The following is a 23,498-nucleotide window of genomic DNA, read 5'->3' as shown; positions in this document are numbered from 1 at the left end:
ATTTAGGTTTCTGGTTTGCTTCGGTCTATCTGATTCCATAACTTAAACAATCACAACCTTAATTCAAGTACTTACTATACTTGCAGTAATTACCTGGCAAGGAGACTTAACTTACCATTAAATAACTTAACATTAAACCAAGATCACACTGAAATACAGTGTGTTCCATTACACGATACTAACCTTCCTGAACATTGTACTAATTTCAGTGCTCAGTATTCTTAATAGCATTGTAAAGAGCAAAGTCATTCATATTTGTCATAAATAATTTAACTTAAGAAAACAATGGAATTGAGGGCAGGAGATTAAAATGGCCAGTTAAGAACAATTATTGTGTGTGCAGTTAGCTATTCCTCTGTTGAATTGGAAGTGTGCTTTGGATCATAGTCATGATGGAATGAGAGAATGGCACAGTGTAGACATTATTTCCACCTTCATCTTTTGATGTTGGACAGGCACCATAGCTCCCTACAAGTTGGTTCAGCCCTATCTGGAGGAGGGGTGCATCCTTCCCCAAAAGCATGCCTGCAAGCTCTCGGGAGGCCACAGTGTTAGTGAGAGCTGAGGGTGTCCTGGTGACCTGACCCTTCCCTGTGTGGCACTCAACCAATTGTGTTCCATTGCTCCTGGTCACAGTCCTGTCAAGCAAGCAACATAACCCAGGTTTAAATCTGTGACGATGAAATCAACCTTCTCCTCCACCCCTCCACAGAATGCTGAAGCGAGTTCATAGATGAGGCTAATTAGGAGGCCATGATTGGTAAAGGCCAGCAGGAAATTTGACCAGGGTAACACTCCTAGTCTTTTCAAAAAACACCCGGGGATTTTTAATCACCACGGAGAGTCAGGACCTCGGTTTTACAACTCACCAAAGGACCCATACAGACCACAGGGAGAGCGCTCCCTACTGATCTCATTAATACCTCTTCCAGCAGCAACCTTAGCTTTCCCGGGAGGTCTCCCAGCTGGGTACTGGCCAGGCTCACATTTACTTAGCTTCATTGGGTTGCCAGTGAGTTGCAGGGTGATATACAGTTGTGAGTAAAGTTTGTGGAATTATATGGATTTCAGCAAGGCTCCTAAAATGTGATCTGATCTTCATCTAAGTCATAATAATAAATAAAGACAGTCTTATTTAACAAGTAGCACACACAACATTTTACATTGCCATATCTTTATTGAACAGATGGTTTAAACAATCAAGGTCATTGATAATTCCAAAGGGTTCACAACTGTTTTCTCACAACTGTACTTTAGCTGGTGGCTTTTAACTGTTGAGCTGCTCAGCAGGCCTCTTATAGTGCTGTTAATTCCAGTTTTCAAATAGTTTTTTTTCCATTCTCCTGCTATTTGTCAGAGCTGGCTGCCTCTGTGGAATTGCATGAGACTCCAGACAGAAGGAGCTTCAGCATTTTGTTGTGAGGCAAAATAAACCCCTTGAGCTTAATCTGTAGAAGTGCATGCAGTTTGCTTAATCTGGTTTTACAGCTGTGTCACAGGTAATACTCTCAGCGCTCTTCTGCAAACAGTTAATCTTTGGAAGATTCCCAAGATGCTTTTGTATTTTGCACAGAGGAAAGTCATTTTTTTAGACAGCCAATAAAATGATAACACATTTCAGGACAGATGTGTGTATGCATACAGTATCACTGGGCTATTTGTTTAGACGTAAGAAACAAAAAGACAATGCAAAGCCTTCTATATTCAGGACAAAGACATAGGTTTCCACCAAGAATATTGTTGTGAAATTATTTGCCAGAATGAATTACAGATACTAAACAATACTGAAATCTAAATAGTTGTCATTCACGAGCAGCTGCTGACTTTTTGAACAGGTGTTGGTAAAAGTCACACTGTGTAGCTATCTGGAGCTTTAGATACCGTATACTGTAAAATTTAGTTGCCCCACCACATGTGAACCTGCATTATTACTGTAAGTGACTTATTTAATTACGGGTGAAAATTCCTGTGCTTGGTTTGAGGTGTTTGACCCAACCAGGTCTATGAACCGTAGAGCTATAAAAACTAATTTTCTTTGAATGATAAATGATAAATATTATTTGTATTTTTGGCCTCTTAAGGTTCTGTGGCCAAACATTTTTTCCAGAAGTTTACATTTTGTATTAGAACTGAAAAGGGATTACATTTTCTTTAGGAAGTCATACAGTAATATTACAAATGTTATGTTATATATCCAATTAACGTTTTGCTTTTTTTTCTTCATAGTTCACTTAATAATAGTAAGCGGATATAATGACTTTTCTACTGTGTTTTAAGTTTTCTACTTCAGCACCGTGGACAGAGCTATTTGAACCATTTATTCAAAAAATATACTTTTTTATAGGTTAGTCTGGAAAAAAACAATGTTTAAAAATGCTGAAGATAATTGGATCAACACTGCTAAAGAATGTTACCATATAAACTCCCTAGATTGCTCAGTGCCGATGGCCATACTGTACACTTGAATCCTTTAAAACATAATATGTTTATTAAAAAAATGTTTTTTTGTTTGTGGACAAGTATGATATGTTGCTGGCTTAATATTATAGTGCCCTCTCTGTCCATATGGTTGCCTCTCTGCTTTTTTATTGCAGAGATATAATTTTTAATTTTTAAATTAAATTTATTTAGTATATAAAATTAAATATTTTTTTAATGCATGTTTATTCATTTATACCCTATGCAATTTCCATTTTGAACCTTTACATTGTGTGATATATTAATCTAACTGAATTTAAAGGTTAGATTAATTTAATTGTAGTAAAATTGGCCCTGATGTGAGAGTGTGCATGTATGTGCCCTGCAATGGACTGGCATCCCATCTGGGGTGTATCCTGCCTTGTGCCTGTTGCATGTTGGGATAGGCTCTGTTCCCCTGTAATCTTGAATTGGATGAAGCAGTTAGAAAATGGATGGACTCAACAGCTCAAAAACTCAACGTTTTTTTACCTTCTTCTGGGTGTTTAATTTACATATTTAATCTTCAGTATGCACAGAATTACTGAGTATACAGTATTCACAGTGGGGGATACTCATTCCCAAACAATAATAATAATAATTGCTTACACTTATATAGCACTTTTCTGGACACTCCACTCAAAGCACTTTACAAGTAATAGAGACTCCCCTTCACCACCACCACTATGCAGCCCCACTTAGATGATGCAACAGCAGCCATAGTGCGCCAGCACGCTCACCACACATCAGCTATCAGTGGGGAGGATAACAGAGTAATGATGTCAATTCATAGCTGGGGATTATTAGGAGGCCAAGATTGGTAAGGGCCAATGGGAAATTTGGCCAGGATGCTGGGGTTACACCCCTACTCTTTTCGAGAAACGCCCTGGGATTTTAAATGACCACAGAGAGTCAGGACCTCAGTTTTATGTCTCATTCGAAGGACAGCGCCGTTTTACAGTATAGTGTCCCCATCACTATACTGGGACATTAGGACCCATACAAACCATAGGGTGAGGTCTCACTAACACCTTTTCCAGCAGCAGCCTTAGTTTTTCCCAGGAGGTCTCCAATCCAGGTACTGGCCAGGCTCGCACCTGCTGAGCTTCAGTGGGCTGCCAGTTGTGAGGTTCGGGGTGATATAATTGTAATGGGAACATGCGGGACTATACGTCCTTCAGTGAGACGTAGAACTGAGGTTCTGACTCTCCGAGGTAATTCAAAATCTCAGGGCATTTCTCAGGAGTAGGGTGGTAACCCTGGTGTCCTGGCCATATTTCCCCCTGGCCTTTATCGATCGTTGCCTCCTAATATTCCCTGTCTTTGAATTGGCTTAATCGCTGTATTCTTCTTCCCTACTGATAGCTGATGTGTGGTGAGTGGACTGGTGCACTTTGACTGCCGTTGCATCATCTAGGTGAGTGCTTTACATCGGTGGTGCAGGGGAGTCCCCATTACCTGTAAAGCACTTTGAGTGGAGTGTCCATAAACTTACTATATAATAATAAGAATTATTATATTCAAAAGCTGCATAGTGATCAATATTCTATGCCTTCTAAAGTGGGAGAACATTTATTGTAATTCAGTTATGTCAAATAAGTAATAGAAAAATAATACAGTTTTTTAAACTTTACAGTCAAAGTTATCAGCTTATTATTTGTGCAGTTTATTAAACAGCTTTTTTTGCTCAAGTTTCTTAAGGTTTCCAGTAATTGCTGAGCCCACTGTAACTGCTGAGTATAAAACCTATGTTATAACCATTGCATGGACTTTGAGCGGCTCTGTCAGCTGCTGTGCTTTGTGACTGCAAGAGAAGCTGCTCTAAATGCAGAGCACGCAGCCCAGTACACCACACTGCGGGCTGGTTTTCAGTGCTCACTGGCAGGCGTTCAAGCCATTTCCTGTGCAAAACAGCTAGTCTAGGGTCCAGTGCGGTTTATTGGCGTTTTCCCTCTGAGAAATTAGAATCGAGTTTCTCCTGGGCTGCTGGTTAGGTAACTGTAATAGGCAGGGCTACAAACCTGGCCAATGGAAACAGTGAGATACCTGTCTTCTGAGACTTTTCCATCTGTACAAAATAAATTCTTTGAATGTGAACACAGCTCTGCTGTAGACTGTACTTTTAATGATGGCTGTATATGGCCAACCAGAAAGAGGAAAAGCTTCTGTACTTATCAATTCAAAAAACTGCCAAAGGGCTCTGCACTTAATTATTCCCTTAGTTGGTGTTCCCCTGACTAATGTATAATGAAGGAAAGGTTTAAAAGAAACTGGGGAGATATGGGGAGCAGACTCTTAAGATGACTGAAGGTAAAGATAACTAAGCTTGACAGATGTAAATAAACAGTACTGTGCCAATGCACTTTGTTTCTTCTTTAGGTTTTTTTTTTACAGAATTAGCATTTTACTGTACACTGATTTAAATTTATAGTTTGAACTGTTGCATGTAGAATTTGGGATCTAAAACCTAACAAAAATGCAATAAGTAAATGTCTGGCCCCTTTTTAATTTTTGCAGAAGAAGACCTTAACTGTGCTTCCAATTATGACTAAATAAATTATGCATTCTTTAATTAGATTAATCCATGAACATTAATAAATAACGTTGATGGCTGGAAGTTTGTAAAGAACATGGAGCCATTAATGCATATGGAAAGTAAGTGTTCTGTCAAATGTTTGCAGAATTCCTGCATACCAGGTGACAGCTATAAAATATCACCGAGCAGTGTATAAGGTCCACCGTCTTAGACCACGCATGGTGTTGTATAGTCTTCTGTCCATGTCTATTAAATCCCTCATTCACTTCTGCTGACACAGTGAGCACTGGCTGATCTTCAGTACTCCTCACTCTAGTATGGAGACTGCATTATGTTGAATTAGAAAGGAATTAAAATGCACATGGCTTCAAAAACCTTAGTCAGTGTTTGTCCTCAGAGGGCTTCTTCTAACCTAATTAGAGACGTGCATTTAAGTGCTGAATCAAAGTATCCCCTGTTCCACCAGAATTCTCTAAGCTTACATTAAACTAGGAGATATAGGAGATGTTCAGGAGTCCAGTTTTGTTTAATCGATTTTCACTTAATATCTTGGAGACCACAAATAAAGAGACTGAAAGCAGTCTAAAAACATCTCTGCTGGAGTTCTAGGCTGTTAAGGCGGCGCTTCTGCTGGAGAAAAGGGGCTGATGGTGGCCTGTCCTCTGATTTCAGAGAAGCAGAGGGAGCTGGCCAGGAAGGGCTCCCTGAAGAATGGCAACATGGGCAGCCCTGTGAATCAGCAGCCCAAGAAAAATAACGTCATGGCCAGAACACGGTAAGAAAAGGGGCGGGGGAGAGCATCTGATCACTAAAAGGTCAGCTGGCACAGGAGGTTTAATTCACCAGCCTTGCACCGACGAGCAATTGGTTCAAAATCAAGAAATTTGTCAACAGGTTTTTTACTTCAGATCACATGCAGCTGAGCACAGGTTTAGGAAAGGCAAGGCTGCAGTGATGTGCAGAGTGCAGAATATGTGTGTTTGCTTAAGTATGAAAGAGAACACATAATATGTACTCTTCAAGAGCCTAATAGTAGCCCATCTTTATATTTCTGTTTTGTGTGGGTGTTTTGAGTTGTACACAGTGGGTGCATAATAAGTCTAGTGGTTTTTTATACATGTAGTTTAAAATCATAGGTTAAGTTACTAGCTGTTCACTTTTTTGTATCAGGTTTTTGCAGTCTGGTTTTAAGGCCATAAAACTTAACAGAAAGTGACCAAACATGATTGAATTTGATCCCTGAATGCGAGGGATTCCTTGATACTGTTCCTGTTATATCTTTATATCATATCTTTAGATAGACAGATGTCATATCTTTACATTGATACTTTCTTCCCAGTTTTCCATAATGGGTGTTCTGTTTCTTCGATAAACATGTGGACAATATGTGATGTTTTCACATAGGTGAAGAGAAAAGTTTTTTATAATAAAATAAAAAATATATAGTGAGTTTGTGTCAAGGAAATCAATATTCTACCCCTTTAGCGTTTTTGCCGCCTCATGTTTTTTAATGGCCCGAATACCTACTGACAGACCCAGCTTCAAAAAGGAAAGCAGGGCCTAGCAGGAGTAAAGAAACAGTTCAAAGACAGCGGCATATATTTTAAAAACATTTGGAACGATGCTGATGCCTAGATCTCTCTCTGGAGAGGGCTGTCTACAAGGCTGAGTGCCAATTGTCATTGCTTTCGAGGGGTTTTGGGGGATTACCTAAGGGTTCCCCCCACAGTATCTAAGAATTCCCACACTGGAAGATGAAGTCACAAAACTTTCTAAAAACAGACAAGGAGACCACAATTTAGTAATGCATAGTTTTTGCAGCAGTGCAGTTTTAAAATCCTAAAGTAAGTATAAAGCTGCAGCTATAACTATTCCTTTGTATCTGTGACTTTAGTCTAGGTTGGTGAAAGGTGTGGGATCTGTATGGTCAGTTTATACAGATTTGAAAGCCTGCTGAAGTCATTCTCAGAAAAGTGAAAATAAGGGGGAGCCCTACATATATCAGGTATCCTTAAATAAACAGAATACGTAACTAAAACTCTAGTTTACAAAAACTCTGCTTTTGTAAAAGGGATCCATAACAGTTAAATAATGGTTCAACACAAATTTCAAAGGGTATGTAAGCTGAAGTATGCCAGGATGTTTACAGTTACACCATATGCTTTAGTAGGGAACTGGTTTAAACCTGTGAGTTAGAGAAACTGTTGCTCAAACTACAGATGTCATCAGTAGTTGGGCAATTAGACTGATGGAATTCTCTTTTTCCCTTCTGTTCCTTTCCTTGCTTCTTTTTAGGCTGGTTGTCCCAAACAAAGGATACTCTTCTCTAGACCAGAGCCCTGATGAGAAGCCCTTGGTGGCACTGGATACAGACAGGTGAGAGCAGCGTGGCTTCTAGACACAGATACAGACAAATAAGAGCAGTGTGGCTTCTAGACACAGATACACGCAGGTAAGAGCAGCGTCACTTCTAGACACAGACAGGTAAGAGCAGCGTGGCTTCTAGACACAGATACAGACAGGTAAGAGTGGAACTCTAGTCTTGCCAGCAGCCATATCACTCTGCAACTCACAACTGGCAACCCACTGAAGCTAAGCAGGTGTGAGCCTGGTCAGTACCTGGATGGGAGACCTCCTGGGAAAAACTGAGGTTGCTGCTGGAAGAGGTGTTAGTGGGGCCAGCAGGGGGCGCTCACCCTGCGGTCCATATGGGTCCTAATACCCCAGTATAGTGAGAGGGACACTATACTGTAAACCCGCGCTGTCCTTCGGATGAGACATAAAACTGAGGTCCTGACTCTCTGTGGTCATTAAAAATCCCAGGGCGTTTCTCGAAAAGAGAAGGGGTGTTACCCCAGCATCCTGGCCAAATTTCCCATTGGCCCTTACCAATCATGGCCTCCTAATAATCCCCATTTATGAATTGGCTTAATTACTCTGCTCTCCTCCCCACTGATAGCTGATGAGTGGTGAGCGTTCTGGCGCACTATGGCTGCCGTCGCGTCATCCAGGTGGATGCTGCACATTGGTGGTGGTGGAGGGGAGTCCCTATTACCTGTAAAGCGCTTTGAGTGGAGTGTCCAGAAAAAGCACTATATAAGTGTAAGCAATTATTATTATTATTATTATTCTAAACTCATACTATCTTTAATTATTGCTTGCACAGTTTTTGAAAAATATATCTCATTAATCATTAATGTGGGTGTTCAAATGTTTTTTCTTTTATCATCTACCAATACAGGTTTTTTTTACTGTTTGCTCTTACTGTACAATTGTTTTAAATTAAATCAATATTATTACAGAGCTCAGTCTCTTTTTTAGATACTGATAAAACCCTAGATTTTACATTTTCTGTACACTTGTGATGAAGGAGTTTTTCAACTTTTTATGCAGTGTTAGCTGACTAGCACATTAAAACAGCTGACTAGCGCATTAAACCTTATCAGTGTTAAAGATAACATTCAGGCAGAAATATCTTGCACTCAAATGGATGTGACTGTGTTATCATCTAATCCACGTATTATGAATATGTTCATGCATGGTTTTATATGCCACAGAGAGACTTCATATATGATGTCAGTGTAAACTTTCAGTGTAATTTGAGGCAATCCAAGTTTTAATTATTACCTTATTTAAAGACCACCTGTTTAGATTATGAGTAGTTGAATCTATAACTACCTTTTAGAACACCTCCTGACACATTATGGGGTCTCTTCAAAGTTATACCAAATCTTAGATTTATTATAAAAGGTTATTATAAAACGTTTGTCATACAAAACAAAGTGATCAGGTGTGTTTACACCTTATGCTGTACAGGGCAGTTGCACATTTGTGCTTTAATCTATGAGAAGAATCTCCTATGTCCTGGATACACATGGGATCGGAATCTACTCTATTCTTGCATCAGTTCTTAATCATGGATGGGGTGCATATTGAACAAAAACATTAATATAGCAGCAACTGATGACAAATTAATCTTCTGCTGCTCTTCACATGGTTAGGATCTTTACGTGTTCTTCCATGATCTTTCAAGTATTGGAAGCACAGTTGCTGAGATACTCTCGGACTTGACTGCTAATCCTAATGCTAATGCTAATATATATGTTAGGGCTCTGAAGGGCCGAACATATTAAGGCTGTGAAGATGAAAGATTTCTCAAAGCCCATAGTTTCTCATTTCACCTCAGACGGCCATGATCACACTGATCTCTCTGTCCCTGTTCTCAAAGAAGGGTATCTCAACTCCACAGCAGAAAGACAACAGAAACAAAACTCATCCTGAAACTAAGTTCACACCTCCCCCCTTCTCTCGGGGACCGACTTATTTTCATGTGATCTTCTCTATTCTCATGCAGGTTTCCTCTCTGCCTCTCTCCTCTACCTTCTGCTCCACTTTTCCAGCTTTTGTTCTCCTGTGCTATTTAATCTGTGCCGTCTACCCTGTCTTTCTCACACCTGAAGAAGGCTCCACGGCCGAAACGTTGTGTTTCCTTTCTTTTCTTTTCAACATGGAATACTGTAAACCCATTACCTGTTCATTTGTAGCCTACGCATGCTGACGCAGCTCCCTACTTGAACTACTAATATATATATATATGTGTCATCTTCAATCATCCTCATTGATTCCATGTCGCCCTGTGTCTGTCCACTGTTAATCACAGCATTCCCATTATTCTTCTGCTACATTCCACATGCTGATCCAGTGTGATTTTGCAAGCTTATTAATTTAAACTTCCAGGTTTACTAGAGGTCTGCTTTTGTCTCTTGGGCCCCTAGTCTGTGTTCTGTGTTCTACCACGGTTCAGCTTATAGGCATACTATACTTTATGTCAGACAAAGTAAATGTCTGTGTTTTAGAGAAGTAAATCAGAAATGTCAATGTAGTGTTTTTGATGGGAAAATAGGATGGAACCCTTCATGCATTTTACAGTGCAACCTTTTTTTGCTTTTTTTTTGAGTTTTGGGCATGAAGTGGGAAGCCACATTATTTCTGTTTTAGTGAGTGTTGGCATTTTTGTTTCTGAAATGATTTACAATGATCAGAAACAAAATTATTGGGTTATGTGTAATAGACACCACTGTTAATAAGATAATAAACTATAAATAACTCAAAACAAGGACATGAATTACAATGTTTCAACCTTGTTTTCAGACACTGACAGTTTATTTTTGTTTTGTTTTGTTTTGAATTAAATACAACTCAGTGTTTGATTCCTAGTTTTGAATTTAAATTGAAGCTTCACAATCTGCCTTTGCTTGCCTAGAAGCCTTTGCTTATAGTATTGTACCAGTCTAGAATTTGCTTGTAACCTTCCTACAGAAAACAGCCAATAAAAGAGTGTAATTCCTTTACTGCCTTTAGAAACAGACTTTAGTGTCATGCTTTTTTCCCTTGAGTCCCTTAAGCAGTCTGCTTTGGATTAAAATTTGGATTGAAAGACATTTCAATCTTATCATAAGAATGTCTAAGATTGTCTTTAAGCTGTCTGCACAATGTAAGATCCAAAATGGCAACATTGTCTTTTATGAATTTTGCTCGACTGTTAACGTTTTCTAGCTTCACCACATATTGATTCGTTACAGCAGAGAAAGATTTTCGGATTCTTTGATCTGCCTTTAAATTATATGTACAGTAAATATTTTTTAATAGTAATAATAATTCCTTACAATTATATAATGCTTTTCAGGACATTCCACTCAAAGCGCTTTACAAGTAATAGGGACTCCACTCCACCACCACCAATGTGCAGTACCCACCAGTTTGACAGATGTTCTATTTATACAAGCAGTACCAGCAGTCGTGCAACTCTCTCCTTTATAATATTTGTTGATTTGTAGTTTAATTTCACCAAACAGGCGAGATATACAGTAACATGTACAGATATACAGTTTTTGTGTTATAGTTATAGCTGAGCTAGGGTAATGACAGATTTGGATGGTACCATACCTCACATAAGTGTTGTGTGTCATTTTAGTTTCCCTGTTTTCATTTAGGTTCTTTTATGCCTTTGATTTATTGTAGAGCTTTATAAAAAATAATTTTAAGAAAGGTTGATATAAAAGCAAAAAAATCATTTTTTCTCAAGAAGTTAAGCATTTCTTTAGGAATATAAATATGAAACCCATTTATCTCTAAGGCAGTATCTATCCATCAGTTCAGTGAATCAATCACTTCCCCACATTGAACGGAGTAGCTCAATATGGATAAGTGCTTTTAAAATTGAGAACAGGAGGCATTTTTTACACAAAGGCTTTTTTGGATGTCTGGAACAGAGTACTCCGCTGTGTTGTTGAAGCCGATACCCTGGCTTCTTTCAAGAAACAGCTGGATGAGATTCTTGAATCATTGAGCTGTTACTTGCTAAAAAAGCTGGATGTGCCGAATGAGCGCACGTACTGTATAATAGAGATTCGGTGTTACATATACAGGATCAAATGCGTTGTGCTGGAATCAAGACTGGTAGAATGCATTGGATGTTAATGTTCAACAGGTTTTATTTAGGATTGTATGTTTCCTTGATGTTGACCTGACTCCAGAGATTCTAGACCCTTTCCTCTGTAGTTGTCCTTAAATCCTCTATTGCCTTATACTGTAGGTGTTCCAGTCAGAACAGTATACTCAGTATAGATGCCATTCTGTCTGGAACTGTCTGTTGCTCCCTGACCACCTAACAAATAACAGAAGTGAAATAATCCGTTTCAGGAAGAGAAAGCATTCTAAATTCTAAAAATTTGACAAACACAAAAAATGGGAATCATGCAAGATAGTGCTTAACAAAATGAATTTTAACCAAACAAAATTCTTACTGCGATCGCAGTTCTGGTAGGAGGCACGCAGATAAATGCCAGTCAAAATGATAAAATCTGCTAGTCATATTTTAAAGCATATTGTGGTCCCACATCCTTTTCATAACATAGAGAGAATATTAAAGGATTAGGCACTTCATCACTGACTTTACATTGTGCCAGATTATCCTCCCTCCAGGTTTCCTGCTTCTCTGCGGAAGACTCTACCTTTTGTCTTTTTTTATATTGTAGATTTATATACCTCTCTTTGAAGCTGTAATCTCTGTATTGTTTCATTTCTTAATTAAGCACTGCTGCTGTATGAAATTAACAGCATATAGTTAAGTGTTTCCATGCATGTTAGAGACATGCATTTCATCTTGATGTTCAGGAGTCAGTTCTCAAAACTCAAATTTCTCCATTTTATGAGTGGTTATATTGTTAAATTGGGTTTTTGTCAACTTAAAAATGTGTTTAATCTGATTCAACATACAGTATATTGGGTATTAAATGTTATAATCAGGTTTGTTATGAATTGAAAAGAGGGCTTTGAGATTACTTTGCTCCAAAATATAAGGGTCATTCTAATTCTACTCAAAAGGCAGACCTGCACATCCTTATCAGAATGTTATCTTTCTTCATTCGGTACACTATACTTGACAGCTATGTATATTATCAGGAAAAAGAAAGAGTAATGTTTATTTTTCAAAATCAGATGAAAATGACAGTTAATGGTTTCAATACATAAAAAATCCAAAGGATCACATTGAAATAGCTTATGGTTTCATATAAACAACATACAGTAGATCCAAATGATCCATGTCAAAGCAATCTAGATCAGAAAATGTAGGATTACAAAATTTGGATAGATTTTGATCCAGATTCCACATTTTGAAAAAGCGGTAATATATATATAAAATGTGGTTTTACATTGTGGTACTTTAAATTGTGGTTTTACATTGTGGTACAAGTTTAAATAAGCCCTTCGTCTGGTTCTATAGAAGAAAATGCCAATGACAGTGACCCAAAACATCTGCTCCAGGTCACCTATATAAATTGTCTGACTTTGCTTTCCCAAATGGAATGCTGCATATTGATTTTGTGTGTGTATTGAATGAGTTTTCATTCTTTCTGTTCTTTTTATCTCCCCTTATCATTCCTTTTATCTCTCATTGGAAGTGACGTAGAACTGTTTTTGTTTTTTTGCTTTTCTGTTTTGGACAACAATTTCTTGTTGCTATTTCTGCTGGTTCTGAGAGGCTGTACGTGTTGTTCCGAGCTTGCTTGATTGACCTTCTGTTCCCCTGCAGTGACGATGACTTTGACATGTCCAGATACTCTTCATCAGGATACTCCTCTGCTGAGGTGAGAGCCATTATATTACGTATCGTTTCGTTCATAATCTCGTAATCTAATGTTCAGTATTTTACATAAGGTAGTATAGGAGCTTACATTCTGCAAAATGTAAAAATAACAATATATAGAGAACCCTAATACTATACAACATATTAGTATTCTGCAATTACAGCATTAACCCTTTCATGCATATTCAGTTTCTTGCGAAGAACAAGTGCTGGTCATTCTTGTTAGAGATACGTGTTGTTAATGTAAGGCATAATGCTACAGTATCTGTGTCCTAGATGTTTGTCAGTGCGCTTCAGCTGTGTACAGTAAGTATTCCTAAAGATATTCCAGAGTTTTTCTAACACAGTCAAAACACTGTAGATAGCTTATAACAGGGAGAGATGTTGTAGCCCAGCTGTTGGCAAGCTTTGATGTTGCTCAGCATTGATGGTGATTTTGGCCAAAGAGATCACTAACTTTGTGCAGTCATCACTGTCAAACAGAAACACAAGTTCTCTGCTTTGGCAGGCAAAATTGGATTGCAACAATGGCAGCACAAGTGAAGCAAATCCAGAAGAAAGCACATCATAAGTGCTGCTCAGTTTATGGACAGGAAAGGTGACATGCAGGAGAATTAATAGATGTTCTCTGCCAAGTCTGCACCTGCACCCATGAAAAGATAAAATGTGACAAAAATAAACAGCTGCAGCTGTTCACTAGAGTTAGTTTTGTGGGTTGTTGAGTTAAGGTAAAGGTTATCTCAGAACATGTAAGATAAGATCACGTTATTGGTCATATACATTTTCTCGTATTAGGAATTTGTCTTTTTGCATACCCCAGCTTGTTCTCCATGAGACACGCAGACAGGTAGAGAAGCTGGGGGTCAGAGCGCAGGGTCAGCCATTTATATGGCGCCCCTGGAGCAGTTGGGGTTAAGGGCCTTGCTCAGGGGCCAAACAGAGTAAGCTTCCGGCCTCGGGAAACGAACCGGCAACCTTCCAGCCAGAGGCGCAGATCCTTAGCCACAGAGCCACCACACCGTAAAATTGTTGTGCTATGTATTCTCCAGGTTACAGTTCTGCCTTTCAAGCGGACATGTCTGCCACCCATAAAAACTTAACAAAAGAGTATTTTTACACAGTATGATCCCTGCATGTCTAATTAATACAACAGTGTATTTCTATGCATCTGTCTCCAAACTGCATCTGAGTAGGATTTTTAATGTGAATGCAGCACCTAGTTTGGACGTTATTTAAATGCAGAAAATATGTATTTGTTTTGTTTTGTTGATTGCTTATACTCTAACCGGTCTCTCTTCCTCTGCAGCAGATCAACCAAGACTTGAACATCCAGCTGCTGAAAGATGGCTACAGGTTGGACGAGATCCCTGATGACGAGGACCTTGACCTCATCCCTCCGAAATCGGTCAACCCCACTTGCATGTGCTGCCAGGCCACTTCCTCTGCCGCCTGCCAAATCCAGTAGTCTGTGGTGCGTGAGGCCTGCAGTGAGTGCGCTCCGCCACTAGGCGGCGACAAAGGGAAGGCAGCTCCCAAACGCCGCTGCACACTCCTAAACAAACGTCAAACCAGAAACAAAAATCTTTAAAAACTAACAGCCATTGCTTCCTCCTATGGTAGGACATGTACTTCTTCTGTGTTTTAGAGCCAGGAGGAATCAATTTGAGAGCCACCTCCCCGCCAGAGTTGTGATCCAAAAAAATTTAACAAAGGAAACGCCATCCACTTACATAAATAGATAAGTAAACCTCAGTAAAACTAAATTTTGGGGAGTCACGCTGATGAAGCCAGCTGCTCATTGCCAGATTCACTCATTTTGTTTCCTGTTACTGAAGAATACAATCCAATGATCATGTGTTTAAATGTTATGATTTAAAAAAAATGAAAGCGCGGGGAGTGAGACGGATTTGAGTGTCTGAGGCTTCCTCTCCTTCCTGGCATAAATTTCTAGATGACATTGTATATTCATCTCTTCTTTCAGCACTGAAAGTAGTACTGTAGCAACACTAGGGAATTGCACTTGTCAGCAGTTTGATAGACATTTTTAATTTATTTTTCTAATTTAATTGCTTTTTGTTTTCTGTCTTTTTTGGCTGGGTAGAGGAAAGAAATTTGCAGTGCTCCGCCGTCTCGTTTTTTCCCCACTGGCGAGAGCACAGTCTATACTGCGCCTTATTTCTCTGAGCCCCTCTTCTTTAAAAAAACCCCTCTGGTTCCTCTTTGCAACCGAGCAGCGTGATGTCTTTGATTTAACATATAGAAAGAACAGGCAAATAAAAATTTAATACAGCCCTCCTCTGGGATGTTGGTTTTTCAAAATACAGTGGTCATAACTAAGGTGTGGGCTGAGAGGCATTGGATACTGTAGAGAGCATAGCAAGAAAAGGATAAAATGTACTGTGATATTTGAAAACAATTCCAAAAAATAAGACAAATACTGTAAGAATTATTCTGTTAGGTTCAAATGACATATGTACTGTTTTGCATATAGTGTCTCTGAGAAGCATTGATACATTTGAAGTACCAATACTTGATGGAAACACATTACAAAAAAGTCTTCTACTTAAAGTTTCTAATTGTTTCTTAAGATCCATTAGTTTCTCACTAATTAGCGGACACAAGTCCTGTTTCTCGCTGCCTTTTTGCTTTTACTTTGGCCCAGCTAGGAGCAGTGTTAGCTCTCATTGCACTGTGATTGTAATCAACAGAAGCAGATTGTAACATATGAAAATATAAAACAAACTATAGAAGAAAGAAATCTTTTTTTCATGTAAAAAAATTAAGATATAGACTGATGGAGAGAGCTTCACAAATATACCCGTGAGGCACAGAACCAGAGTATGCAGCTTTTATCTGAGGCATTCCTTATTCCCCTTCTGACTTTCTCTCTAAATTTTCTAAATCTGGCAGAATTTCAGAATATAAGAGTGGAGCTGTCCATGGCAGATGTCTCACAGAAACTCTGTATCACTCACTTTCATTGGAAACCTGATAATACCTTTCACAGAAAGATCAGACAGTTGTTTTCTAATTATGGTCAAGTTTTCATTGTTTTTTATTTTCAGGATCCAGATAAATTCCAGGCCCTGTAATATAACATCTCACCTTTTTTGACACTAAAACCCCCCAGGCTCCTAGTCCACAAACAGTAAATAATTGTGCTTACGTTTTGGAATTTTGAATCATGTGTGAGCAGCTTTTCTATATTTTGTGAATCCTGTAGGTCATCATCCCACACAAGATTTTGCACGAAGGTGTTGCTTGTTTATTGTCACTTTTTAAACTTTTGATTGCTACAATATATCCTGCCAGATACGACCCTAAAACTGACATTCAGTCTGTTACAAGATTAAATGCTTCTACTGTGTCAAGAGCTAGCATGTTTTCTGGTGTTAATAGCCTTAAAGTTCTGTGGTGTTAACATCAGTGAAGATAATATTAGCACATATATTGGTATCTACTGTCCCCTTATTGTCTAACTCTAAATCTGTGTGGCAGCTGTAGTTGTCAGACATTGATTGATCTGATTAAACAGTTTACATGTATAATTTCTAACTTGAGAGCTGACGTACATGAAGAAATACATTTTGATGTGATCACTTGAACCCTAGAGGTAGCTAATAACTTGTGTGTGAATCCCTCCGATGGAGACAGGGTGCCACTGTCTGCTTCCAGTAGACTAGTTAGTTGGTCCATCGCTTACTAGGATGTCAGAACACATGAGCTGCCTTTTGGAAAGAGAGTAAAACAGGCTCCTCATCCCTGTTGCAGGGCATGCTAATACTGGAGGTATTTGAATTAGTGCTGTCCAAGGACAGTGGGGCTTTAGCATAGGTGAGAATTACTACCTTGTTGTTCAGTCTCCATTGTAAAGAGACATTATAATGTATGAAATTTCACTGTCCATTGCACGGAAATGACATTCATAAGATTTAAGTTTTCCTTGTATTTCCTGTCTTGACAGCACTTTATGTTATTGTGTAGTTTTGGGTACACTTTAGCTTTCTGTACTAAGCAACTGTTATGGCAAAACAATGAAGAATAGAAGACTTGTAGAAATCTCTGTCCATCTTCCTATTGACCTATGGTTTGAGTATTCTGAAATAAATGCTTTGATTTACATATTGAAATCTTAAATGATAATCTGTGCTTTACCTGTTTCTAAAAGAATAATCCCAAAACTAGGTGTGCGAATCTGGGTTTGTTAAATCACCCAATTTTAAAATATAAAGTACATGAGAAGGAAAACATTGCTAAAGAAGGAGCAAATATATAGAACACTAACGTTTTTTTTGATGATCTCCAGCTTCTTTTTTAAAACCTTTTTTTTTGCGAAAACACAGATGCAGCAGTGTCTTTTCACAGTCTTTAACATAGTGACATTCCTGACTGGGGTCACCTGGAGGAACTGCCATTGACTGCCCTCATTAATACAGCCCTCTCACACCTGGGGCCCTTGTGCTGACATGGGTTCAGTCACTAGCCCCATCCACCTATCTATAATTCAAATGGCAGGCTGGGTGCACATCAACAAAGCTTCATGAGCTCGCGAGATGTGAAATGAGCTGCAATAATATCTGAGTTAAATCCATAGTTAGACTAGGGTTCATCAGTCCCATGTTTTCTAAAGTTTTGTGCTGATGACAACCTTGCTGTCTAGGCCCTTATTTCAATTAAACATGAGATCCATCTTCTACATTGCAAACCTGGCTAATAACGATCTGAAAGAAGGGTTGCACTTAGGTTTAAGCATGAAGCCTTTCAGCAAATAAGCAAATAATAAGCACCTATTGAACGCTAGATCTGTAGTTTGCTGTTGACGAATAGGTGACGTTTTTAGAGATAATTCCTAGTTATGCTCAACAGATGGAGTTTTGGAGTGCTTAATATGCTCATTGGAGGCACTATAGCACAGTAGGTAAGTCTTACCTCCTAAATGGTGTGTTGTGGATCAGGTCTCCACTGCAGTCTTGCTATTGTACTTTGAGTGAGGTACTGTGCCCCAATTGCTCTAGTTTACCCAGCTGTAAATAGTTGGGGAACTTGCGCTCTCTCATCTGCTTGACACCCCAAAATCACAACCAGAATAAGCTCTGGCCCAAAGAGATGTTGCTTTAATATGGAAACTACCGGCAGAACTGTTTTTCTGTTAGTTCTGTAAGATACCATTTACAGTAGATGAGTGCCTACTGTACTGACATAAGTTTCTTTCTTCTTCCCATTCCTTCACCCACAAGGGGTTGGAACTCCATGGTACCTCCAGGTCTTTTTACATATAATCCTCTTCTCACATTCACTTCCAGCCTGAAATAATGGTAGATTAGATCTTTGTGCTGCCTTGCTAACTCAGATGCTCTGAAAGGGATTTTCTTCCTTTGAAAGCTACTAACAGAGTGTCTATCGGATCATCATCCAACATGTTGAAAAGCATGTTTTGCATTATAGGACAGTCCTAAAATCATGAGTGTTTCGTTTGGCATCTCATTTTTGATATAAATGGTTTTCAAGAATTCTGCAGTCTCCACAGGTGCATTTCCAATTTCAAATCCTACTGCAGCTCACAGGTTTATTATATATCTTGCCATTTGTACAACATTCTGTATTATTACCCACCAGCTATTACATTGTTTCCTATAAAGACTGTGGTAATGTTTGTGAAATTAAAACGAATAAGAGAAAGCCTGCTAACCTGGCTTTTTAAATATTTTTACTCAATTATCATACTGACGTAGGTTAGTGGGAAATACATTAAGATGAAGGAAATAAATGTTCAGCTTTGTTATTAGACTAAAGGCTTTTTCTGCTCTGTTTAAAACACACCACACTGGTCTGTCTGTGCCTGTCCTATTAATCAAACAGTGAGATGTATCACAAGGCTTTTCTGTGACTCATCTGCAATCTGCAGCAGCTGATGCACAGAAAGCAGACATTTACAATCATTTGTGCTTTTCAGGCAGAGGCAGTTTGGACCATCTCCTTTAAACCAAAATGGCCTGTCCTTACATTGAGCTCTGAATAAAAATCTGGCAGAAAACAGTAGCAGGAAAGTAGATTATAGCATCTACTTTATATCTCTAAACCAAAACCATTGTTAAATGGTGTAATACCTGTGTCATGACAGAGCACAGGGTTTTATTGCTGAGGAACAGATCAGTGTGTAGTTGTACATGTCACCATGCACCAATAAGAGAGTCTTTAACCTCTCCTTCTCTTCTCATTGCCTGCCTCATGTTCTTTTGTATATGCAGTAAAAAGAACCCAGGGGGTTATGAAAAATACTCTTATCACTGTCTGCTTTGATCTTCATATATTTGTGCAGACCAAACCGCTACATCATAATGTATCCTTGCCATGCATTATCAGAAAGCCACATTGTTCCTGTTAAGGCTCATGGCAGCCTGCAGCCGGTCCTGGAGACACAGGGCTCAAGGCAGGGCTACACCTGCACAGGATGCCAGTCTTCTACAGCCAGCCAGCATGTTTTTGGATGTGGAAGGAAACCAGAGCCCAAATATACTCTTCCCAAAATATGACTTGTGCTCAGTAAGGACATTGAACTCGGCAGTCGCGACATGAATCAATCAAGCGTAAATTAATCAATTAATCATAATTCGTTTTGGGTATTGGACGGCATGAATATGTATGTGGCTGGGGCCGAGTGGCTGCTGAGTGGAATATTTTAACTAGTGACCAGTTCTGTTCAGAATTATGAGCTGAGCAGCCCTGGGGCTGAAGGGGAAAAGATGCAGGTTGTTTCAGGACAAACAGTTAATCTTCCTCTCTGTACCAAAAGAGTACACAGCTTCAAGTATCATGGCTGTAAATTACAGTGCGAATTTTGTTTTCTTTGTTTTTCAATGGAGTGCAAGCAAAAAAATATATTCTACAAATTAAGTGAAAAGCTGTTTTTTGTCTGCTTCTTCACAACTAAACTGCCAGGAGAACATTTGAAGGCCTCTCAGACTACAACCAGATATGCTCATGGGAGGAGAGCATAGCTGAAAGAAAGTGACTCACTTTAAGAACCTGCCTGCTGGTCAGTGATTGCTGATTATATATTATTGGAATCTGCTACAGAGACTGTCAGCAATAAAATCTTAATCTTGCTCTTGACGGGATCAGGGCTTAGAGCACATTAAGTATTACGCAACAGCAGTTCAGGGACAAAGAGCTTTTGAGATCGTACTGTAAGAATGCTTCTTTTAAAAGGTCAGCTTGCAGGTGGCCCTGCAGTCATGAAGCACACATGAAGGAAACATAGGACACTGGAACTTCCAAAATCACATATCTGTAAAGTTTAGGTGAAAGTTTTACCAAAAAAAACACTATCTTTGAAGCTGCATGCCTTTTATTTACGTAGCCACCCCTTTAATTGAACTGGAGGTGCAAGAAAATGCTTTATATTCCAAACATGTTTAAATCAGAAGGAAATCTTACCTGTGTGCTGAGATACATTGTATCTCACTACACGTGATTATTAGGATTTTTTTAGAGGTCTAAAATAAGTGTTTTGTGTTTGAAAAGATGCTCATTGCATCTCCTAGTGTTTGTTGTACTTCATTGTGGATCTGACAGATCTTCAACCCCAAACTAAGGAACATGAGTGCAGAGTCCTTTCATATGCTGTGAAATATGTCCAGTATACAGCAAAGTCTTTGGCTTTTAACCACTGCAGAAATCATTATGGCTTAAGATGGTAAATTTAGAAAACAAACATCTAATAATATTGATTTTTCTGATACATAGCTTACTTTTGTGAGTTTTCCCATCACTTTCAACACTTGACAAACAAATATAAGAAGCTGTACAGTATGATGGACTCTTCTGGTCATTGTGTGGCTGTTTCAAGCTTTTGTCTCGAATAATCACTTACTGTAGGTCTTGTCTCAGTGTGCCTGGCTTCAGTCTGTTTGTGTTTTTACAATAAACCATAAAGCACTAGAATGTTTACAATGTAAAAAAAAAAACATCAGAAGGTGCAGGTAGTGAGTGTTAGAGAAACACAAAGGAGCAGCTGTGATTCATTTGATCTGATTGTGTGTTTTTTTAATTATCGCTGTCATTTTTAATCCAGTCTTAGATCGCAGAGGATGATGCTCTAACAGATGAGCCCAATATGCATAGGACATACCTGTATGTACTATACATGCGTTAATGCTAGGACTCATTTGTTTTCAGCAGGGCTGTGCCTTGTTTGAGCAAGGCACTGAAAAATTTCTAATACCTTTCCATTTCTTAGACAAAACTGTCCCAATGATGGTGTAATGCTCCACTGTGCCCCCTTGGTGCAGTCCTGTTCCCATCATTAGCTCATCACCTTATGCAGTATGATCAATTGATGTGGCAATTGAGAGGTTACAGTTCCACAGCCAGGAAAATGTGTAACTATTCACAGTACTGTGCATGGAGCTTAAACACATGCTTTTCATTCAAGGCCTTTTTTCCAGATATATTAGTCTAATTATGACCATCCTTTGAAACATACACTTTTTATGTCCAGTCAACAAACCAGAATGTAATGCATTTTCATTTTGAAGAAATATTTTTTCCATTCCTTTTTTAGAGCATTGTCGATTTTTTTTTTCATTTGGTCATGCTGTATTATCCTTTAATGGTTTAGATAGAATTTTGGAAATGTTTTTTTTTTTGTCAGTGACAGTGTTATAAATCTAGTAAACTAATCACGACACCTGGATTTTCCAAGCTTCACTGAATTCCAACCCCAGCTTTTTAAACTGCCACGCAATTACATATCTGGGAATAAACATGGAAATGCTTATATATTTATGTTGCTGGATTTGTTAAATAAAACTTGAATAAATGTATAAGAGCACAGACTTCTCAAAGATTGTGAACTCCTTCTTTTCCCCAGTTTTCATATTGTTTGAAAAGAATACCCAACTCAGAAGGACAAAATAGGAGAAAAGTCCATTTTTTTCTTATTTTGAAGTGTAATCTCGATATATCACCCGCTAATGGCTCTGAATAAGTTTGCAATTAGAGTATGCCTTAAGTGATAAGTTTTATAGAACTTATATTTATTGCCAGTGTTATGTTTAATTTATTGAAAGGGATATGAAAAGAATGCATTTTTTAACATAGGAAAACACAGATTTTTTTTATTATTATGTGAACATTTCCATGCCAGTATTTAACATTGTTATTGTTCTGTGTAGTGTAAAATATCAATAAATACAAGACAAGTGGAAATATCAGCTTGTGTTTCTCTTTTTTTTTCATTAATTTGCAGTTATGTTCTAAAGATGGTATAAAAATGTATAGAATTATTAAAGTTAATACCACTTTTTTGGTTAAGAACAGGTCAATGGATAAGAAAGAGTACAGATAAGAGGTGAGTGTGTCATTTGGGTTAATGTAACTAGTGGAGTACCACACATTTCTGTATTGAGACAACTGCCCAGTATTGGTGATTTAGATTCTAGAATAGTAAGTAAACTAGTTAAGTTTGCATATGATACCAAAATGTACATTTTTGAAGCAAAAAGTTACAAAAACTTCAGGACTTGGAAAACATCCAATGTAAACAAGCTTAGAGTGTAAGACACAGGTATTAAAAACATACATTGTAATAAATCTAACATAGGAAACAATTTAAAGTAACAAGTAAAAGGTTTATTCCATGCTGAAAAAAGAAGAAAGGAAATGCAGTGTTTCAGCTGTGGAGCCTTCTTCAGGTGTCAAGAAGAAGGTGTCTCACACCTGAAGAAGGCTCCACAGCCAAAACATTGTTTCTTTTCTTCTCTTTTCAGCAGGGAATAAACCTTTACTTGTTCCTTTGCAGCCTTCGCATGCTGACACAGCTCCCTACTTGAACAGTTTAAAGTAGCTACTTAAGAAAGTGGACATGTTCACACAATTTTCATCATTTAGACATTGGGAAATAAAACAAAAATGAATCCATGTTAGTTAAAAGGGGTAAAATCCAAATCGATGACATCCACATAATTTTTCATACACAGTAAAGCTAATTTACTTTGAAGACCTTTACATCACTATTGGATAGATTTTGTTCTTCCTTTACAACTTACATTGTCAGCAGTACCAGTTATACCTCCCCTCAGTCTTGCATGCAGCTGTGGGTGAAACTTGAAATTGGACTGTAATCTGTTGATAGGAGTAGCCTTCATTAGCCAAAACTGACTTCTGTACTGGTCATGTGAGATTGACACTGTAGTATTTCATTTTTACAAAATTCGGTTTCTAATACCTCATTTGTATTATGTACAACTTTATCATTTGAGTCCATGATTATTTCCAATACGGTAAGTATTAAGCATCTTGACATTTATGCTCCTGCATGGTCTATTGCTTATATTAGATTGTTTATGCATATAG

The 23,498-nt window shown here is 38.3% G+C and overlaps 1 protein-coding gene across 2 annotated transcripts in view; it reads left to right on the top strand.

Moving 5' to 3' along the window:
• The window catches only part of fam219aa (family with sequence similarity 219 member Aa), a 53,153-nt gene extending 30,801 nt beyond the window's left edge, over positions 1 to 22,352 (top strand). The window contains exons 3-6 of one of the 2 annotated variants that reach the window (XM_088910470.1): positions 5,666 to 5,768; positions 7,289 to 7,369; positions 13,089 to 13,143; positions 14,449 to 22,352. In XM_088910470.1, the coding sequence (XP_088766596.1) occupies positions 5,666 to 5,768; positions 7,289 to 7,369; positions 13,089 to 13,143; positions 14,449 to 14,607 (398 nt within the window). In that variant the 3' untranslated portion in view covers positions 14,608 to 22,352. The remainder of the gene's footprint in view (positions 1 to 5,665; positions 5,769 to 7,288; positions 7,370 to 13,088; positions 13,144 to 14,448) is intronic. The other variant, XM_088910471.1, reaches the window with a different exon arrangement.
• Positions 22,353 to 23,498: the final 1,146 nt, after the last annotated feature.

This window comes from Atractosteus spatula, chromosome 3 (genome assembly GCF_055471065.1).
Source record: "Atractosteus spatula isolate fAtrSpa1 chromosome 3, fAtrSpa1.hap1, whole genome shotgun sequence".
In the NCBI taxonomy this organism is placed as follows: domain Eukaryota; kingdom Metazoa; phylum Chordata; class Actinopteri; order Semionotiformes; family Lepisosteidae; genus Atractosteus; species Atractosteus spatula.
This window is presented reverse-complemented; position numbering and strand designations above follow the sequence as displayed.